The 17,569-nt window shown below is 42.1% G+C and overlaps 2 protein-coding genes across 2 annotated transcripts in view; one reads left to right on the top strand and one right to left on the bottom strand.

Moving 5' to 3' along the window:
* Positions 1–17,569, bottom strand: part of LOC138983234 (bifunctional 3'-5' exonuclease/ATP-dependent helicase WRN-like) — a 41,381-nt gene that overhangs the window by 7,161 nt on the left and 16,651 nt on the right. The window contains exons 17-25 of the mRNA XM_070356650.1: positions 16,596–16,711; positions 16,241–16,272; positions 14,569–14,773; positions 13,943–14,120; positions 11,855–11,967; positions 11,470–11,620; positions 6,773–6,865; positions 5,427–5,589; positions 4,568–4,935 (exon numbers count right to left, since the gene is read on the bottom strand). Of these exons, the coding sequence (XP_070212751.1) occupies positions 4,568–4,935; positions 5,427–5,589; positions 6,773–6,865; positions 11,470–11,620; positions 11,855–11,967; positions 13,943–14,120; positions 14,569–14,773; positions 16,241–16,272; positions 16,596–16,711 (1,419 nt within the window). The remainder of the gene's footprint in view (positions 1–4,567; positions 4,936–5,426; positions 5,590–6,772; positions 6,866–11,469; positions 11,621–11,854; positions 11,968–13,942; positions 14,121–14,568; positions 14,774–16,240; positions 16,273–16,595; positions 16,712–17,569) is intronic.
* Positions 7,559–10,238, top strand: LOC138983249 (P2X purinoceptor 7-like). Its single transcript, XM_070356682.1, has 3 exons — positions 7,559–7,983; positions 8,450–8,665; positions 9,540–10,238. The coding sequence occupies exons 1-3, from the start codon at positions 7,781–7,783 to the stop codon at positions 9,697–9,699; spliced, it is 579 nt and encodes a 192-aa protein (XP_070212783.1). The 5' UTR covers positions 7,559–7,780; the 3' UTR covers positions 9,700–10,238.

A 17,569-nucleotide genomic window follows, 5' to 3' on the forward strand; every position in this document is an offset into this window, starting at 1 on the left:
GCACAATATATAACGCATTCACATCGGCCAGTAAACCTCAGCCATTACGGCGAATATTTACTTTTCGCGGCCTATTATTCCAAGTCAAACGGGTATTTGGTGGACATTTTTTATCTATGCCTATACAATTTTGCCAGGAAAGACCCTTTTGTCAATCATGGGATCTTTAACGTGCACACCCCAATGTAGTGTACACGAAGGGACCTCGGTTTTTCGTCTCATCCGAAAGACTAGCACTTGAACCCACCACCTAGGTTAGGAAAGGGGGGAGAAAATTGCTAACGCCCTGACCCAGGTTCGAACTCGCAACCTCTCGCTTCCGAGCGCAAGTGCGTTACCACTCGACCACCCAGTCCATTTCAGGCTGTTTTGTTTTCCTCAGGCAAAATATAATTAAAACTAATGAAAAAAATGTGTTTCAATTTGCATCCGGCAGTTAGGGTTAATTATCTTGCGTTTGGGGATGTGACTTTTTTTTTTAGATGGGATATTATAATTATTTGGTTTGGGGTTGTGGCTCCATTTTATCTGTGGGCAGGTATTTAAGTGTATAAAAGACATTACAATTCCAGGCAAGTGTTTCGTTACAATGGAACTTGGAAGAAAAGTGTTGTTCGGCAGTACAGTAAAACCTGTCTCTAAAGGACACCCTTGGGGTATGGTAATGGTGTCCCTATTAGACAGGTGTCCTTTCTTCACAGGTGGATGGGCTGGGGCAATATTTTACAAAGAACACGTAAAATGTACAAGACACTTTTTGTCAATTCTGGAGTATGTATTTATTTTTCAACACAAAACACAAGGTAAAAACTTAAATAAAATTAATTAAATAAAATAAACTTAAATAAAATTACCAGATCATTGTAGACAAGGCACAGATTGAGGGCGGTGACAGGAATAGAGAGAGAGAGAGAGAGAGAGAGAGAGAGAGAGAGAGAGAGAGAGAGACCGACTGACTATTAGGGTTTAACGTCCTCTTAGACCAACTGGTCTATATTGGGACAGGTATTGGTAATACGCTGAAGATATGGTGTGATACTTTGATTCGAACAAGCCCGCTGTGGCTGTCTCCTTCGACACACCAGCATTGGGTTTGTCTCGTTGAAATGTTGATGCTTGCATATGTTTTTTTCAGTGTGTGTGTGCGTGCGTGCGTGTGTGTGTGTGTGTGTGTGTGTGTGTGTGTGTGTGTGTGTGTGTGTGTGTGTGTGTGTGTGTGTGTGTGTGTGTGTGTGTGTGTGTGTGTGTGTGTGTGTGTGTGTGTGTGTGTGTAACTTAGAAAAGGGACAGGAATGACTGATGCACAGACACTTTGTTGGGATTTCCTGGTTTTGTCATTAACATCCTCGTCCTAAGCGCGTAAGCCACGATGCTAGCTCAAAATGCCTAACGTCATGCTATTATCACTCACTGCTCTTACAAACGAACACACACAAACCTATGAATAAAGTAGATCTTACGGGATTTAACGTTTTTTTAACTGCCAAAATTTTACTTTTTATTCTTGTTGAAATTCACAACATTTCATAAAGATCGGTGAACAATTAGAAAATAACGGTTTATAACTGACAAAAGCTTGTTTTTCTTCTGAAAAGTACGTATTGAAACTCAGTTATGGACAACGGACCTACTCACAAAATTTCATAAAGATTGGTGAAAAAACGGGATTTAACGGTTTTTTAACTGCCAAAAATCAACTTTTTATTCTTGTTGAAATTCAGTTAGGGACAACCAACCTAACCACAACATTTCATAAAGATCGGTGAAAAATTAGAAAATAACGGTTTATAAAGGTTTTTTTAACTGCCAATAAATAACTTTTTCTTCTTGAAAAGTTTGTATTGGAGATCAGTTAGGGACAATGGATCACTGTGCCAATGTTGGTGTAAATCCGACGATTAGGGACCAAGAAACAAGGAGCAGAGTGTGTTTTGGCGGTTAAACTGTCATTTTAACGGTTTAATGATTTGGTGAAATTTCTTCCACCACAATACTATACAATGTTTTATCTACCCATTATTGCAAGAACCCCAAAATCAAATTTTTTTGGAAAATCGCTTTCACCCATGCTAGAACCTCCCCTTAAGTGCTCAAGACACTATACTGACCCCCCCCCCCCCCCCCCCCAGGTGGCCCATACCAATAAAAACAGTTTTATTCTGTTAAAAACCACATCTCCTTTCTTACCCACAACAACATTAATAAGATAAAGCAAGTCTAAAAAATGGTGTTTGTGTAACACTTTTTGGACACACTGACAGATTCCTGAAAAAACGGGATTTAACGTTTTTTTAACTGCCAAAATTTTACTTTTTATTCTTGTTGAAATTCACAACATTTCATAAAGATCGGTGAAAAATTAGAAAATAACGGTTTATAACTGACAAAAGCTTGTTTTTCTTCTGAAAAGTACGTATTGAAACTCAGTTATGGACAACGGACCTACTCACAAAATTTCATAAAGATTGGTGAAAAAACGGGATTTAACGGTTTTTTAACTGCCAAAAATCAACTTTTTATTCTTGTTGAAATTCAGTTAGGGACAACCAACCTAACCACAACATTTCATACAGATCGGTGAAAAAAGAGAAAATAACGGTTTATAACGGGTTTTTAACTGCCCCAGGTGGCCCATACCAATAAAAACAGTTTTATTCTGCTAAAAACCACATCTCCTTTCTTACCCACAACAACATTAATAAGATAAAGCAAGTCTAAAAAATGGTGTTTGTGTAACACTTTTTGGACACACTGACAGATTCTTGGCCATATGCATCAGCCCAAGATAGTGCACCTCCGGCCATAGGCCTGAGAACATCACTGCATAGTCGTCCAAGAACTTGTGAGCTCTACAGAAATCTGGAGTGTCCCAGAACCCACAAAACCTATACTGGGTAGACAACCCAGCAGTTGACACCTACAACCATGTTTTACAGAAAACCTAGATCAAGGACCTGGCTGATCAAGCCAGAAGACGGTCCTGCTGAAATCACAAATGGGACCTCTCAGTGAGTTGCATGCTAGGCATGGCACCCTCTTGAGTAAGAGGAGAGCGGTCATTCAGCCAATAAGGGCTCAGAGATGCTCATGGTCACTGGGGACCCCCTCACGCTATAAGTGTGGAATTTCAAAGTAAGAAGCAGGTTTTCCCCTTGGGTAAAGGCAATACAGCTGGCTGTCTTTCACTGGCTATTCTAGGACAAATGGTACCTATAACCATTAAGGGTAGGCTTATAGCCCCCACATGCGTTGAGACAGGCACAGGAAAGGTGCAGACAGTGACCGTACTGCTGAGCGCACTTGCGCTTACTTCCTGTCACGCAGGAGGGACAGCTAAGTCAGCCTGAATTTACACTGGTATCTGTGCCTACCATCCTCATTAGAGAGGTAAATTCAGAGAGGATATATATATTCATTCATGCGACTGGCACAATTGTTTGCCATGGAAAGTGGTGCCTCAGACCAGAATTCTACAGGATCTCTGGAAACTCTGTCAATCTCCCTTAAATGGAGGATCAGTCGCAGAGACGCACCTTGGTGATAAGTTCAAGGTATTAGAGGAATTGTTATCTCTGACCATTCCTCATCTTTCAGGTCGTTCACCTGATCCGCCTGCAGAACTTTACGTTGCTGGGGAGTTGGGTCGCTCAAGGCGCATAATGGTAAGTCATAACCATAACCCAACATTGATAAAGACAAGTGATCAGAGGAATAGTAACGACCATCGAGTAGAAACCAGCTCTACATTGACAGGTGGGACTTTCTTTCGATTGTCCCTTTCTGGAGCAAGTTGACACAGTGGCAACAATGCAACTTGCCACTCGCCCGACTCAGGATTTCTTGCTTCTCAGTCCGATGATCTATCCTTTTCTTCCCCCGATTTTACAGGGGGGATTCCGGACAAATGGGCTGAGTCGGGTGAGGTGACACTAGATTACCGATCGAAAGTCAACCCTCCAGCCTGTTATCTATTCTCCTATTAGTTAAATTGAGGTGATGTATTCGAAAGAAATATGTATTTTTTACAAGTAAAATGACTATTTCTAAGAATACTCACCTCAATTTAACCAGAGACCCTCCCACCAACCCCGCTATTGACTTAATAGCTTCGAATTGAAACTGGGGATTATGGGCATTGGCACATGCGCAGAGAGGTACTACCGACAAAGGGAGACTACTCCCCTAAATGGTATACCGACGGAAATCTAGAGTTAGCGACCTTGTTTACAGTCTAGTACTGGTAACATAGGACGCTTCTCAGTCTAGCACTCGTAAGTAAGGTAACTCCTATTAGTTAAATTGAGGTGAGTATTCTTAGAAATAGTCATTTTACTTGTAAAAAATACATTTTTCTCTGAAGTAGCTTCAGTGGACTTACTCGGTTTTGTCAACACACGGCAGAGTTGAGGTTAGAGACTGTAGTCCAAGATAAATAGTACCCTCAATGCAGTTTATCCCAGACTCTAAACTTAACTCCTACATATCTTGGCCCCGGACACTTAAAAAAAGAAGAAGAACACAACCAAAACAGAAGACGAAAAAAAGAACAGAAAAGGCGGAACATTACCTGAAGTTGTCCAGCAGCAGGACTGCTTTGTATCTTTGTGGCTGGACTTGCGTAACTAGACGCAAATCGAGCAGCACACACACTTCCTGATCCCACAGCTTCTGTCTTCATAGGTGTGGCCACAAACTTCACATCATTGTCGTCATCATCATCATCATCCTCAATCTCAACAGCAGCATCAGTAAAAGAAGAGGTGTTTGCTGCAGCAGCCGCTGTATCAGCGTTGGGCGGGGAGGCCAGGATGAGGTTTCCCTCACTGTTGGTGGTCTGGCCCCACTGAGCCACCAAGGATGCGACAACGACCTTGATCTGGTTGTACTCCACGTAGTGCGGTAGCTGGTCCTTGATGCGCGTCAGGCTGTAGATCTCTGTGGGGAGAATGGAAGTCAGTCAATAGAAGCCACAGGGTGTGGAGCGTTTAAGTGATTATCTGCTGCTGTTTTTTTTGTGTTGCTAGTTGTATCTCACCGTCCCTCCCACCCCCAACCCCCCCCCCCCCCACCCCCTCTCTCTTCACTTTCCCACCATCGCCGCCCCTCTCACAGCTGTTCCTGGCTTGCATTTTAGTTAGGGAAGGGGGGAGTTAAAACTAGCCAGGGTAGAGGGAATCATTTGGCTACTAACAGCTGCAGCTAGCTCACTGTTCTGCTCACTTGTTTGTAATGCCAAAATGCTTCAGCGCTATATCGCACTGAGCGAGCCTAAAGCTATTGTTATTGCTGCTGTGGGGGACGGATGGATGCTAAAAGTTGCTATTTCTGCCTGCAGCTAACGAGGCAGAAATGAAGCTCTGGGAACAGCTGTGTTCTACCCACCATTCTTCTGAACAATCAAAATTCAGTGAATGAGCCCTACTCACCGTTGTTGACGGGCGGTGACCTAATGGTCTGGGAGACGAGGTCCTCCACGGAAGATGTGACTCCCAGACGTCGAATGTCCACCATTAGCCCCACCTTGAGCGCATCACACAGGTGACTCACCACCGTCGACGTCTTCAGTCCGCGCTGAGACGCAACCTCTTCCTGATAGAAAATAAAACAAAACAAAAATTTTTCTTCAGCGTTCGACGGGTGTGTCACTCATAGTCTGAGGCCTGCTGATATTATGAACTGGCAAGTTTGGCACAGGTTTTAAAACAAAACAAAAACTGAAGAAAATAAATAACACTTTGGGGCAAATTCAAAAAGGCGTTGATTCTTTTCTTTTACTGAGACAAATGAACCACATTTGCAGGCAGTCTGACAAAATATTGGTGAAAGCCAATCCAGTTCATTTCAGCCAGAAGCAACACAATTCTAATTAAACCAAGCTGAGAGGGAACCTCTTCCTGAATAAGAGTAATTTAACACTAGAAGCACATTCAAAAAGGAGATTCTTCTCTTTTTGACCGAGAGATGTGAAATATTTGTGTGTAGATGAGAATAATGTATTAGCGAAAGCCAGCCTGCATACACTCCAGCTAATGCCTGTCAGTGTAATTCCTAGTTGCAAGCAATGCATCCTAACCTAAGCTAGCTTAAAACTCTATTTACAACTGACACATCCTGACCAAAGCCAATGTTAAACAATAGTTGTGTAGAGTTTCTTAAAGAACCTAGGAAACAGAAACACTTCTGTCTTTGACAGTGACCCACTGCAAAAGGTGTTTCTAACACATTCACCTAATATAATGCATGTCTTGTTTCAACAGGCAAGGCTTACAATGTGTAGATGAGCATCAAAATCCCAATGCCATCCTGTGCCTTCATAGAGCAGCAATTCATAGAGCAGAGCAGCAATTCATAAAGCAGCAATTCATAGAGCAGCAAAGTACAAACCGAAAATAAGTCTGTCGGGTTTGTATGGGATATGAAGGAGTGAATACCCTTGCTTATAGGGGGACAAACATTACACGAGCCAATCATTAGCGATGTGTACCTTAAACACGTGGACAAGAAGCATGTGTGCATTTATTTGTCCCCCCAAAAAGCAAGGGTATTCACTCTTGTACAACCCATACAAACCAGACAGAGTTATTTCTTAACATCGCCTATTTAAGACCTTTGTTTCTGCAGATTGACTGTTTACAACCGGTGTAAATTCATCTCCAATTTATGACTTCCTCCTTTTCAAGACCTCATTTTCTCAGATTTTTTTAGGGTGAGGAGGGGGGGTGGTTTTCCACTGTACACTACAGCTACCGACACAGCCCCAGAGACTACTGACCAGGGCTTTCTTCTCCACAGTAAACATGATGAAAGATGTCCGCTGGGTGTCGGTCAGTTGCATCAACTCCGCTTCCATCTGACCCACGTCCCTCTGCAATGACAATTCACATCAAATCAGGTACAAAATTAACAAACAAAAATATTTTTTAAACTTCTTTCCATCTCTTCTGGTTTACACATGCAACGTTCACATCTTTTAATCTACTGCATCTGCTTAAATGAACAAGATCAAATACAGTGGAACCCCCTTTAAAGACAACGACCCTCCCCCCCTCCCCCCCCCCCCCCCATCCCCCCATTTAAGACTTCACCCCTTGTCAGACCTTACTTTTTGCATCATCACTTCTGTAAATTTACCTCCATTTTAAGACTCCCTCTTTTTAAGATCTGATTTTCTTTGATTTTTTTGTAGGTCTTAAAGGGGGTTCCATTGTACTTTATTTTCTGTCTTTACAAAACAGAAATGCGCCGGTGTGCTGTAAACAAAAGGTTACAAGTTGAACTGAAAAGATTATTTGTTCAAATCTATCCCAGCATATGCCCTGAACCCTTTTCAACACAAACAGAATGGCCTTGATTGTCCATTTTTGGCCAGAAAATGTTGAATTCCTTAACTCTCAGCTCTAACTTTACCTGATACACAGCCAGTGAAGGGTGGACAGACCGTGCTGCTGACAGAACCACACAATGGTGTCACTTTAACTCTCAGCTCTAACTTTACCTGATACACAGCTAGTGAAGGGTGGACAGACCGTGCTGCTGACAGAACCACACAATGGTGTCCCTTTAAAGGTCAACCACACTGCTCGGTCAAAAAAATTCTGCTGAGAGAACATTACTAAATAGTACCAGATGCAAAATATTGGCAAGCAAAGTCCTTTGGTTTAATAGATATCGATCAATGAAAGTGGGTTTTCATACCTGCAATTAAGGGTAAGGGAAGTAAGAATCTAAAACGCAGCCATGGCTGATCTCCCCTCGCAGTGACGTCAGCAGCTGTATTGGCATGGCAGACCACGAAGAAAACAGTGAAACAAGCAGCGTTTCTTCACTGGAACTATCGTGCTACAGTAGTGATTTTGAGGTTTTGAATGAACACGATCTTCAACCATACCAGTTTGAACCTGAGCTGTCCGATGCTGAGGTTGAGGAAACACCCGACAGAGACGATTTTAGCGAGTCTCTCGATCGTTTGATGTCCACCAACTGGTAAGAAACTACCACTGATTCAGTGATTGTGAGACTCTTCCTCGTATATATTCCTATTATAGAATCGATTCTGGTAGAGCTTGTTTTGCAGTCAGTAATTTGTAAAGTTTGTGCGATGTCTTCTTTTACCCTTGATGCAATTCATGCATGCCAGAAAGTGATGCGCATTCCTGATTATAATTTTAGTCAAAACATCATCCTACTGAGTAGTCAGTATGCCCACTCAATCATTGCTAGTAGCAGTCCCCAAAACTAAAACTAGCCAAATCAGTACACGTATGGATATACCAATGTTCCAATGGAATAACAATTTATTATGGTTTTGTCTAGACATAATGGTCACTACCATTGGTTGTGAATTTGTCCATTTCAGTTGTTTTACTGCCTTAGTAGATCAATTTTTTTGTGTGAGTTTGTAGACTGCAGAGAATTTGAACTAAACTTGTATCAAATTTTGTGTGTGCAGGTGTCAGTGCGCAAACTGTGCAGGCATGGGCTCAATCCGAGAATGCCGCTGTTGTCAAGAAATTCCAGAAATGGAATCACTGACAGTAAGCACAGGGGTGGGCTGCATCACTGACCACCCTGGCTTCAGATCAGTGTGCTTGGACCACTATGTCTTGGAGACATGCTATCACTGGTACAACCAGCAGTATGGGAGGGCTATACAGGATGCTAATGAGTAAGTTATTTTTTTTTAGAATTGTAATCATGATACTATAAATAGGTTTATGTCATAGATGTGCAAAAACAAATAACAATAAAATAAAAAAATGAAAATTAATTGTCAGATATTCATTTTTATTTCAAGACAATTCATTTATTCGCATGTGCTAATTCTGAGCAAAGCAATATGGGGAATGTTTTCAAGTATCCTGATTGTACACTTTGTGTACTGTGGACTGGGTGGCCGAGTGGTAACGCACTTGCGCTCGGAAGCGAGAGGTTGCGAGTTCGACCCTGGGTCAGGGCGTTAGCAATTTTCTCCCCCCTTTCCTAACCTAGGTGGTGGGTGCTAGTCTTTCGGATGAGACGAAACGCCAAGGTCCCTTCGTGTACACTACATTGGGGTGTGCACGTTAAAGATCCCACGATTGACAAAAGGATCTTGTGTGTGGCGCACGTTATATGTCTTTCGGATGAGATGAAAAACCGAGGTCCCTTTGTGTACACTACATTGGGGTGTGCACGTTAAAGATCCCACGATTGACAAAAGGGTCTTTCCTGGCAAAATTGTATCGGCATAGATAAAAATGTCCACCAAAATACCCGTGTGACTTGGAATAATAGGCCGTGAAAAGTAGGATATGCGCCGAAATGGCTGCGATCTGCTGGCCGATGTGAATGCGTGATGTATTGTGTAAAAAAAATTCCATCTCACACGGCATAAATAAATCCCTGCGCCTTGATTATGTGCGCGATATAAATTGCATAACATTTTTTTTTAAAAATCCCTGCGCTTAGAACTGTACCCACGGAATACGCGCGATATAAGCCTCATATTGATTGATTGATTGATACTGTCATTAATACTGTATGCTTGTTTTTCTTTCCAGGCGGTATCGGTATGTAGCTTACCGCATGCTTGTGCGGTGGGTCTGGAAATGGCTGGGGAGAGACATCAGGGTCACCTTACCAGCTTGTGCGGTTGCAAGAATTAGAGAACAGTTTCCTAGTGCAGATGGGCAGTACGTGGGTTATAGGGACCCAGAGTAATATTACATTATATGACAGCATCAGCCCATTTTTGCATCCTTATGTGTTCCAATTTTATTGATAATACATTGTCATTGTGATTAAATATTATTATTACACTGACGAGAAAATAAATATTATTATTACATTGACGAGAAAACTATTTTGATGTGTGTTTGTAGTTGGTTCAGCTTGTGCCACACATTGATTTGAAAAAGTGTGTTTATTTATTTATATTTAAGATACAGAAGTGCAACAGTAAAATCATGTAGTTTGTAACATACATAGTGTAGTTGGTATATTTTTGTGTGCAAGGAGCATGGGGGTGGGTGGGGAGTGTTCACAGCTTTTTATGATTTTCAAATGTGTATACGAATTTAACTAATAAAAACAAGTTAATACTGCCATTGTCACATCCACCTTTGTTTTTGTGTCACCATGAGATAGCGAAAGCGGTCAGATATATTTCACATGTGGATTGTGTGGTGGTGTCTCACCTCACTCATACCTCAAAGTCATTGAAACAAGTAGTTATAAGTTATCACTTGCAAAGTCAGGTCTGCTCTTTTTTAAACTGTTTTGTCAACATAACAACAAATTCTACCGTACACAACTTACTTTTCCAATAAATTCAACAACTTACTCTTTTCTCCAAGTTAAATTTACTTTCCATCCTGTCTCAAGTAAACAATAACCAACACATAAACATTCACAGGCACATTCACCCATCCTCTCAGATAACGAAAAGCACAATCATTAGTCCACAAAGCTATGTGTAGCTAACAGTTAATTTACCACTGAAAGTCAGTTCTTGTAAAGACTTGCTCAAAGTACACACACATTAAGCATTCAAGTATTGATCATAGTATGTCACAAATTTGACATTATTCGAGCACACACACTTGGCCAAATAATGCACACCTGAATGTATTTATTTAAAACGAAAATACTAATTTACCAACAAAATAAATAAATTAAAAAAATATAATAATAATGCGACAAATAGAACACAAACACAGTGCGGTAGCGGGACGGGTCAAGCTGACACTGACCGTACCAGTGAGCACTGCCAGCCGTGTTGTTTACAAACCCAAACACAGGGCGATAGCTGGACGGGTCAAGCTGACACTGACCGCAATTTATGTGAAAACACGCACCGCGCTAGCTTCATCTGTGTGTTTCGCGTGTGATATCCCCGATGGATGGTTGGGACTGAACCAGGCTTTAGAGTCCTTATTGTTTTAATTCCGAAACTTCTCATCAATGCCTCACGTGGAGGGTAGCAGTCACCTTCGAAATGTTCATGGCAAATCGCAGACGACGAAGTCGGTGTCCCACACTTTGGGCCAAAGTTTACTCTTTTCTCTTGCACGAACTATCACGGACTGGTTTTTTTTTTCGGGAAGCGGTGCAAGGTGTAGCCATCGGCTTGTTTATTTGTGCATCGCCCGACCGCACAATATTGGCCATTGGAAGTTTTTCTTCGTTTTGGTTCAGAACTAACACTATCCGAGATATGCGCCGCCATTGTTGACTACATACGCTGACGTCACGAGGCAAATGATCACGTGGGCGCGGTTTTCACAGGTGCAAAAGGTTATCCGAAGTAGATTTTATTCAATATAAAAAACAAGAAGCATTTTTCGGAAAAAAGATTTTCGGCATGCGACTTCACTTAGTATGTAGATATTTTGTGCAAAGTTTCATTTTTCAATGTGGATGACCTTTAACTCTCAGCTCTAACTTTACCTGATACAATGGTGTCCCTTTAACTCTCAGCTCTAACTTTACCTGATACACAGCCAGTGAAGGGAACTGATCCACGGACAGACCGTGCTGCCGACAGAACGACACGATGGTGTCCAGGAACTGCTGACCAAAGCGCTCAGCCTTGGCTGCCGGCAAGTCTTCTATCTTCTGCAAGTTCACACTGGTGCTCGGCCTAAAAAATAATAATGAACATAAAATAAAATAAAAGCAAATCAATCAATCAATCAATCAACTAATAAATAAATAGATAAGCAAATAAATAAACAATGAAGTTAATAAACATATACTGGTTGTTGGTTTTGTGAAGTGAACCTCATTTGATGACTCTTTCCTGTGAAGACCTGGCTTTCTCACATTTTCCAAGGTCTTAACAACAGGGGGTTCCAGGGTAGAAGCAATAGCTGACCTGATGCGAGCGAGGTCGAGAAGCACCTTGTTGCTGGCGATGTTGTGAGGCGTGAATCCCGTCTCCTGGGACACCTCGTTACGCTGCTTCACCAGCTTGCCGTACAGCTCCATCTGGATAAACAAACACCACACACTTCAGTCTACACAATGAATGTTGCGCTGCTTCACCAGCTCGCCGTACAGCTCCATCTGGATAAACAAACACCACACACTTCAGTCTACACAATGAATGTTACTCTGCTTCACCAGCTCGCCGTACAGCTCCATCTGGATAAACAAACACCACACACTTCAGTCTACACAATGAATGTTACTCTGCTTCACCTGCTCGCCGTACAGCTCCATCTGGACATACAAACACCACACACTTCAGTCTACACAATGAATGTTACGCTGCTTCACCAGCTCGCCGTACAGCTCCATCTGGACATACAAACACCACACACTTCAGTCTACACAATGAATGTTACGCTGCTTCACCAGCTCGCCGTACAGCTCCATCTGGACATACAAACACCACACACTTCAGTCTACACAATGAATGTTGCGCTGCTTCACCAGCTCGCCGTACAGCTCCATCTGGATAAACAAACACCACACACTTCAGTCTACACAATGAATGTTACTCTGCTTCACCAGCTCGCCGTACAGCTCCATCTGGATAAACAAACACCACACACTTCAGTCTACACAATGAATGTTGCGCTGCTTCACCAGCTCGCCGTACAGCTCCAACTGGATAAACAAACACCACACACTTCAGTCTACACAATGAATGTTGCGCTGCTTCACCAGCTCGCCGTACAGCTCCAACTGGATAAACAAACACCACACACTTCAGTCTACACAATGAATGTTGCGCTGCTTCACCAGCTCGCCGTACAGCTCCATCTGGACATACAAACACCACACACTTCAGTCTACACAATGAATGTTGCGCTGCTTCACCAGCTCGCCGTACAGCTCCAACTGGATAAACAAACACCACACACTTCAGTCTACACAATGAATGTTGCGCTGCTTCACCAGCTCGCCGTACAGCTCCAACTGGATAAACAAACACCACACACTTCAGTCTACACAATGAATGTTGCGCTGCTTCACCAGCTCGCCGTACAGCTCCAACTGGATAAACAAACACCACACACTTCAGTCTACACAATGAATGTTGCGCTGCTTCACCAGCTCGCCGTACAGCTCCAACTGGATAAACAAACACCACACACTTCAGTCTACACAATGAATGTTGCGCTGCTTCACCAGCTCGCCGTACAGCTCCATCTGGACATACAAACACCACACACTTCAGTCTACACAATGAATGTTGCGCTGCTTCACCAGCTCGCCGTACAGCTCCAACTGGATAAACAAACACCACACACTTCAGTCTACACAATGAATGTTACGCTGCTTCACCAGCTTGCCGTACAGCTCCATCTGGACATACAAACACCACACACTTCAGTCTACACAATGAATGTTACGCTGCTTCACCAGCTCGCCGTACAGCTCCATATGGATAAACAAACACCACACACTTCAGTCTACACAATGAATGTTGCGCTGCTTCACCAGCTCGCCGTACAGCTCCATCTGGATAAACAAACACCACACACTTCAGTCTACACAATGAATGTTGCGCTGCTTCACCAGCTCGCCGTACAGCTCCAACTGGATAAACAAACACCACACACTTCAGTCTACACAATGAATGTTGCGCTGCTTCACCAGCTCGCCGTACAGCTCCATATGGATAAACAAACACCACACACTTCAGTCTACACAATGAATGTTGCGCTGCTTCACCAGCTCGCCGTACAGCTCCATCTGGACATACAAACACCACACACTTCAGTCTACACAATGAATGTTACGCTGCTTCGCTAGCTTGCCGTACAACGTTCGACTAACCTGTGAGAATGAAAAACAAAAAACACAAGTTTATGGATTGTCTGATTATACACGAAACAAAACATTTCATTTTTCTATAATTAAATGTTTCATAAACTTCCCTTTCTTGTTTTTTGTTTCATCTTGATGTTAGAATGTTACCAATCTGTCTGTTTAAGATTTCTGTCCAACTTACCTGCAGTTTTGCAGTGTGGGGATCCACCTCAGACACTGGAGGTGAGCGGGATCGAGCTGGCGCTGGGGATGCCTTGACGCCAGCAGGTGACGCAATGAAAGCGGAGGTGGTGGCTGTTGATGATGATGTTGCTACAGCAGCGGCCATGCCTCTGGGTCCCACTCCATGAATTTGAGGTCTGCAACAGAATCGACCAATGGACCGAAGGAATGAGTGAAGCCAGTAGACTTGGATCAAAGGAATAAATTAAAACCATATTCCCTTGTTAACTAACAGCAGTTGACAAGAGCAGAGTTACTTATACACAGCATGATGCAAATGTAGAGATCTGTACATGGATAAAAAGCTTCAAAATGAGATTCACATAAGATTTTATGAATGACAAATAGGACGAAAAGAATGACGAACATATTTTATAAAATACTTTAAACAACAACAATAACAGCAAAATTTAGCAAATGGATATAAAAAGTTTTCGGTAAATTTGTTTGTGTTTTTTTACGAACGCTCAAGCTTTTTCAAAGAAGCAACAAAAAAAAAGAACAACAACAAAACTCAACCAAACCAGAAAAATAGCCGTATACACAAACACACACAATATCCCCTCACTCGCCTATCCCCCCTACCTGGTATTCCTGATGGCCTCCTTGACAGCGCCAGCTCTCAGTTCAGACAGCAGATCGCGGCTGGGGGTGAGCTTCATGGACGGCGCGTCTGCCGATTGGGCTTTCTTCATCCACGCGTTGGCCTTTTTGTTGAGTTCCACCGTGGCCCCGAAGCCACCCTCCACCGCCCGCTCAGTCAGGTAGCCCTCGATCATCAGGCACTTACCTGCTCAACACAATAAAAAAACCAACACGATAGGTGTGCAATTGGAACATTTAATTACGACAATGTTACAGTCACTGATCTACGCCCCAGCAAGGTCTCAAGTTGGGGGGGGGGGGGGGACTTAAAAGGGGGGTTCACAGGCAGTATTAAGTTTTGATAGGTTTATTTTGTTCTGAATTTTTTAACGTTGGCAGTCTATTTGTTTTTGGGTTGCTGGTCAACAAAGTTCCACGTTTTAATCTGGTACAGGGGACCCCCCTTTTAAGACCTCCACAAATGTGAGAAATTCAGGGAAGGAATCTCAAAATAGGAGTCAATTTACAGACGTTATCAACAGAAAATCTAAACAAGTCGCGTAAGGCGAAAATACAACATTTAGTCAAGCTGTCGAACTCACAGAATGAAACTGAACGCAATGCAATTTTTCAGCAAGACCGTATACTCGTAGCATCGTCAGTCCACCGCTCGTGACAAAGGCAGTGAAATTGACAAGAAGAGCGGGGTAGTAGTTGCGCTGAGAAGGATAGCACGCTTTTCTGTACCTCTCTTCGTTTTAACTTTCTGAGCGTGTTTTTAATCCAAACATATCATATCTATATGTTTTTGGAATCAGGAACCGACAAGGAATAAGATGAAAGTGTTTTTAAATCGATTTCGGAAATTTGATTTTGAAAATAATTTTTATATTTTTAATTTTCAGACCTTGTTTTTAATCCGAATATAACATATTTATATGTTTTTGGAATCAGAAAATGATGAAGAATAAGATGAACGTAAATTTGGATCGTTTTATAAAAAAATAATTTTAATTACAATTTTCAGATTTTTAATGACCAAAGTCATTAATTAATTTTTAAGCCACCAAGGTGAAATGCAATACCGAAGTCCGGCCTTCGTCGAAGATTGTTTGGCCAAAATTTCAATCAATTTAATTGAAAAATGAGGGTGTGACAGTGCCTCCTCAACTTTTACAAAAAGCCGAATGTGACGTCATCAAAGACATTTATCGAAAAAATAAAATAAACGTCCGGGGATGTCATACCCAGGAACTCTCATGTCAAATTTCATAAAGATCGGTCCAGTAGTTTACTCTCAATCGCTCTACACACACACACGCACACACACACACATACACCACACCCTCGTCTCGATTCCCCCCTCTACGTTAAAACATTTAGTCAAAACTTGACTAAATGTAAAAAAGCAAGGGCTTAAAAGGGAGGAGGTGTGAAATTAGGGGGGGGGGGGGGGGGTGTCTCAAACATGGGGTTTACCTCTGGTGGTAATTTTTGTTGTGCAAATAATGGCTGGTATGCAGAATGTACATGTGCTTGCTATCCTACAGACAAGTACCAACTTCTTCTTCTGTGTATTATTACATGAAGAAGAATACATCAATTATCATCGGAAAAAAAGAATGAGAACGCAAAAGGAATATGTGTACAAACTCATTCGCTTTGCACTCACCTAGAGATTTCCAGAACTTTTGGGTCCTTTGCCTGGAAATTAAAAGAAATACGTTGACAATCTCTGCAAAGTTAGCCAGCCAACTTTTATTTCCATTCACACACGAGAGTAGATAACATTATGCCATTTCATTTGACAGTGCCTTAAAACAATGAATGAATGCATCAACACTAGACTTACACCAAGTGTCTATTTTCACAATACAATACTGTCCGTGCTTTAAATTGGCAAGAGGCGGATGGGAGTCCATTTTTTGGGGGGGTCAATTACTTATTAACTATAGCTCTACTGTTATAAATTCTTTCTCACTGGCAGGCCCTTTTTCACTCTGATTTCTTAACTATGTCAAACTCACTTTCCAGAACCAAACAATTTGTGTTTTATGAAGTTTTTAAACTTCTGAAGTTTCTGAGTGTGAGCACCCGTGAGGAATTGGACTGGAACACTCAGTCCAAATCTGTTTCCCGTCACCTGTAAAACAGCCACAAACATGTATACAATGAGATACTAACAACCTGCAGACAAGATAGTAACACAAACCAAGACAGAGATAAAAACACATACATTGGGATACTACAAACCTGCAAAAAGAAAACGCACAACATTGTTAAGATCTTTAACTATCGTTTTACCTACGCCTCATACAAAAACTAGGCAGATGCGTTTAACACTTTCGCGACGGGAGGTGACTATATTAGTAATAGCGCTGCAACGCCCACGGACGGGAAGTGACTATTTTAGTATTAGACATACAAGGTACACGACTCGTGATTGCTTCCCGGTTTTTGAAGCTTGCAGTAAATTGAGTTGTTTCCCTTGACACACTTGGTGTGCCCTTCCGCCATATGTAAAATTAGCCTGGTTTGTACGGTTTTTTCGAGAAAAAAAATGAATCGAAGGCGAGCCTTGTCACGGGAGGAGATTCTCCGGATGTTGGATCTTGAGGACCCTGTAGATCATGATTCCGACGTGTTGTTTTCGCCTCAAGAAAGCGATAATAGCAGTGATATTGAGGAAGAAACAGTCCCGTTGTTGCTGCTAGTATGAGTCGGCAAACTTCACGTGTTAGGGTGGTACTGCATGAATCTTCGAATGTGTAGTTGCAAGGGGGGCGTGGCAGCACTGATAACAATGGATGGCTGGAGCCTAATCCTTTTGGAAATGTTCATAGGTGTACAGTTGGGACTTTGTTGTGAAAATGTGACTTATATTCAATATGGATTACCTAGACATCATTTGGTGAGTGTCACAGTTTTGTTTCATTTGAGTCAGGATGCTGTGAGTGAATGCGGGATTTGCTTGTTTTTTTCTTTGTACTGTCTCCTTATT

The sequence above is a fragment of the Littorina saxatilis genome, linkage group LG12, assembly GCF_037325665.1.
Source record: "Littorina saxatilis isolate snail1 linkage group LG12, US_GU_Lsax_2.0, whole genome shotgun sequence".
NCBI lineage: Eukaryota > Metazoa > Mollusca > Gastropoda > Littorinimorpha > Littorinidae > Littorina > Littorina saxatilis.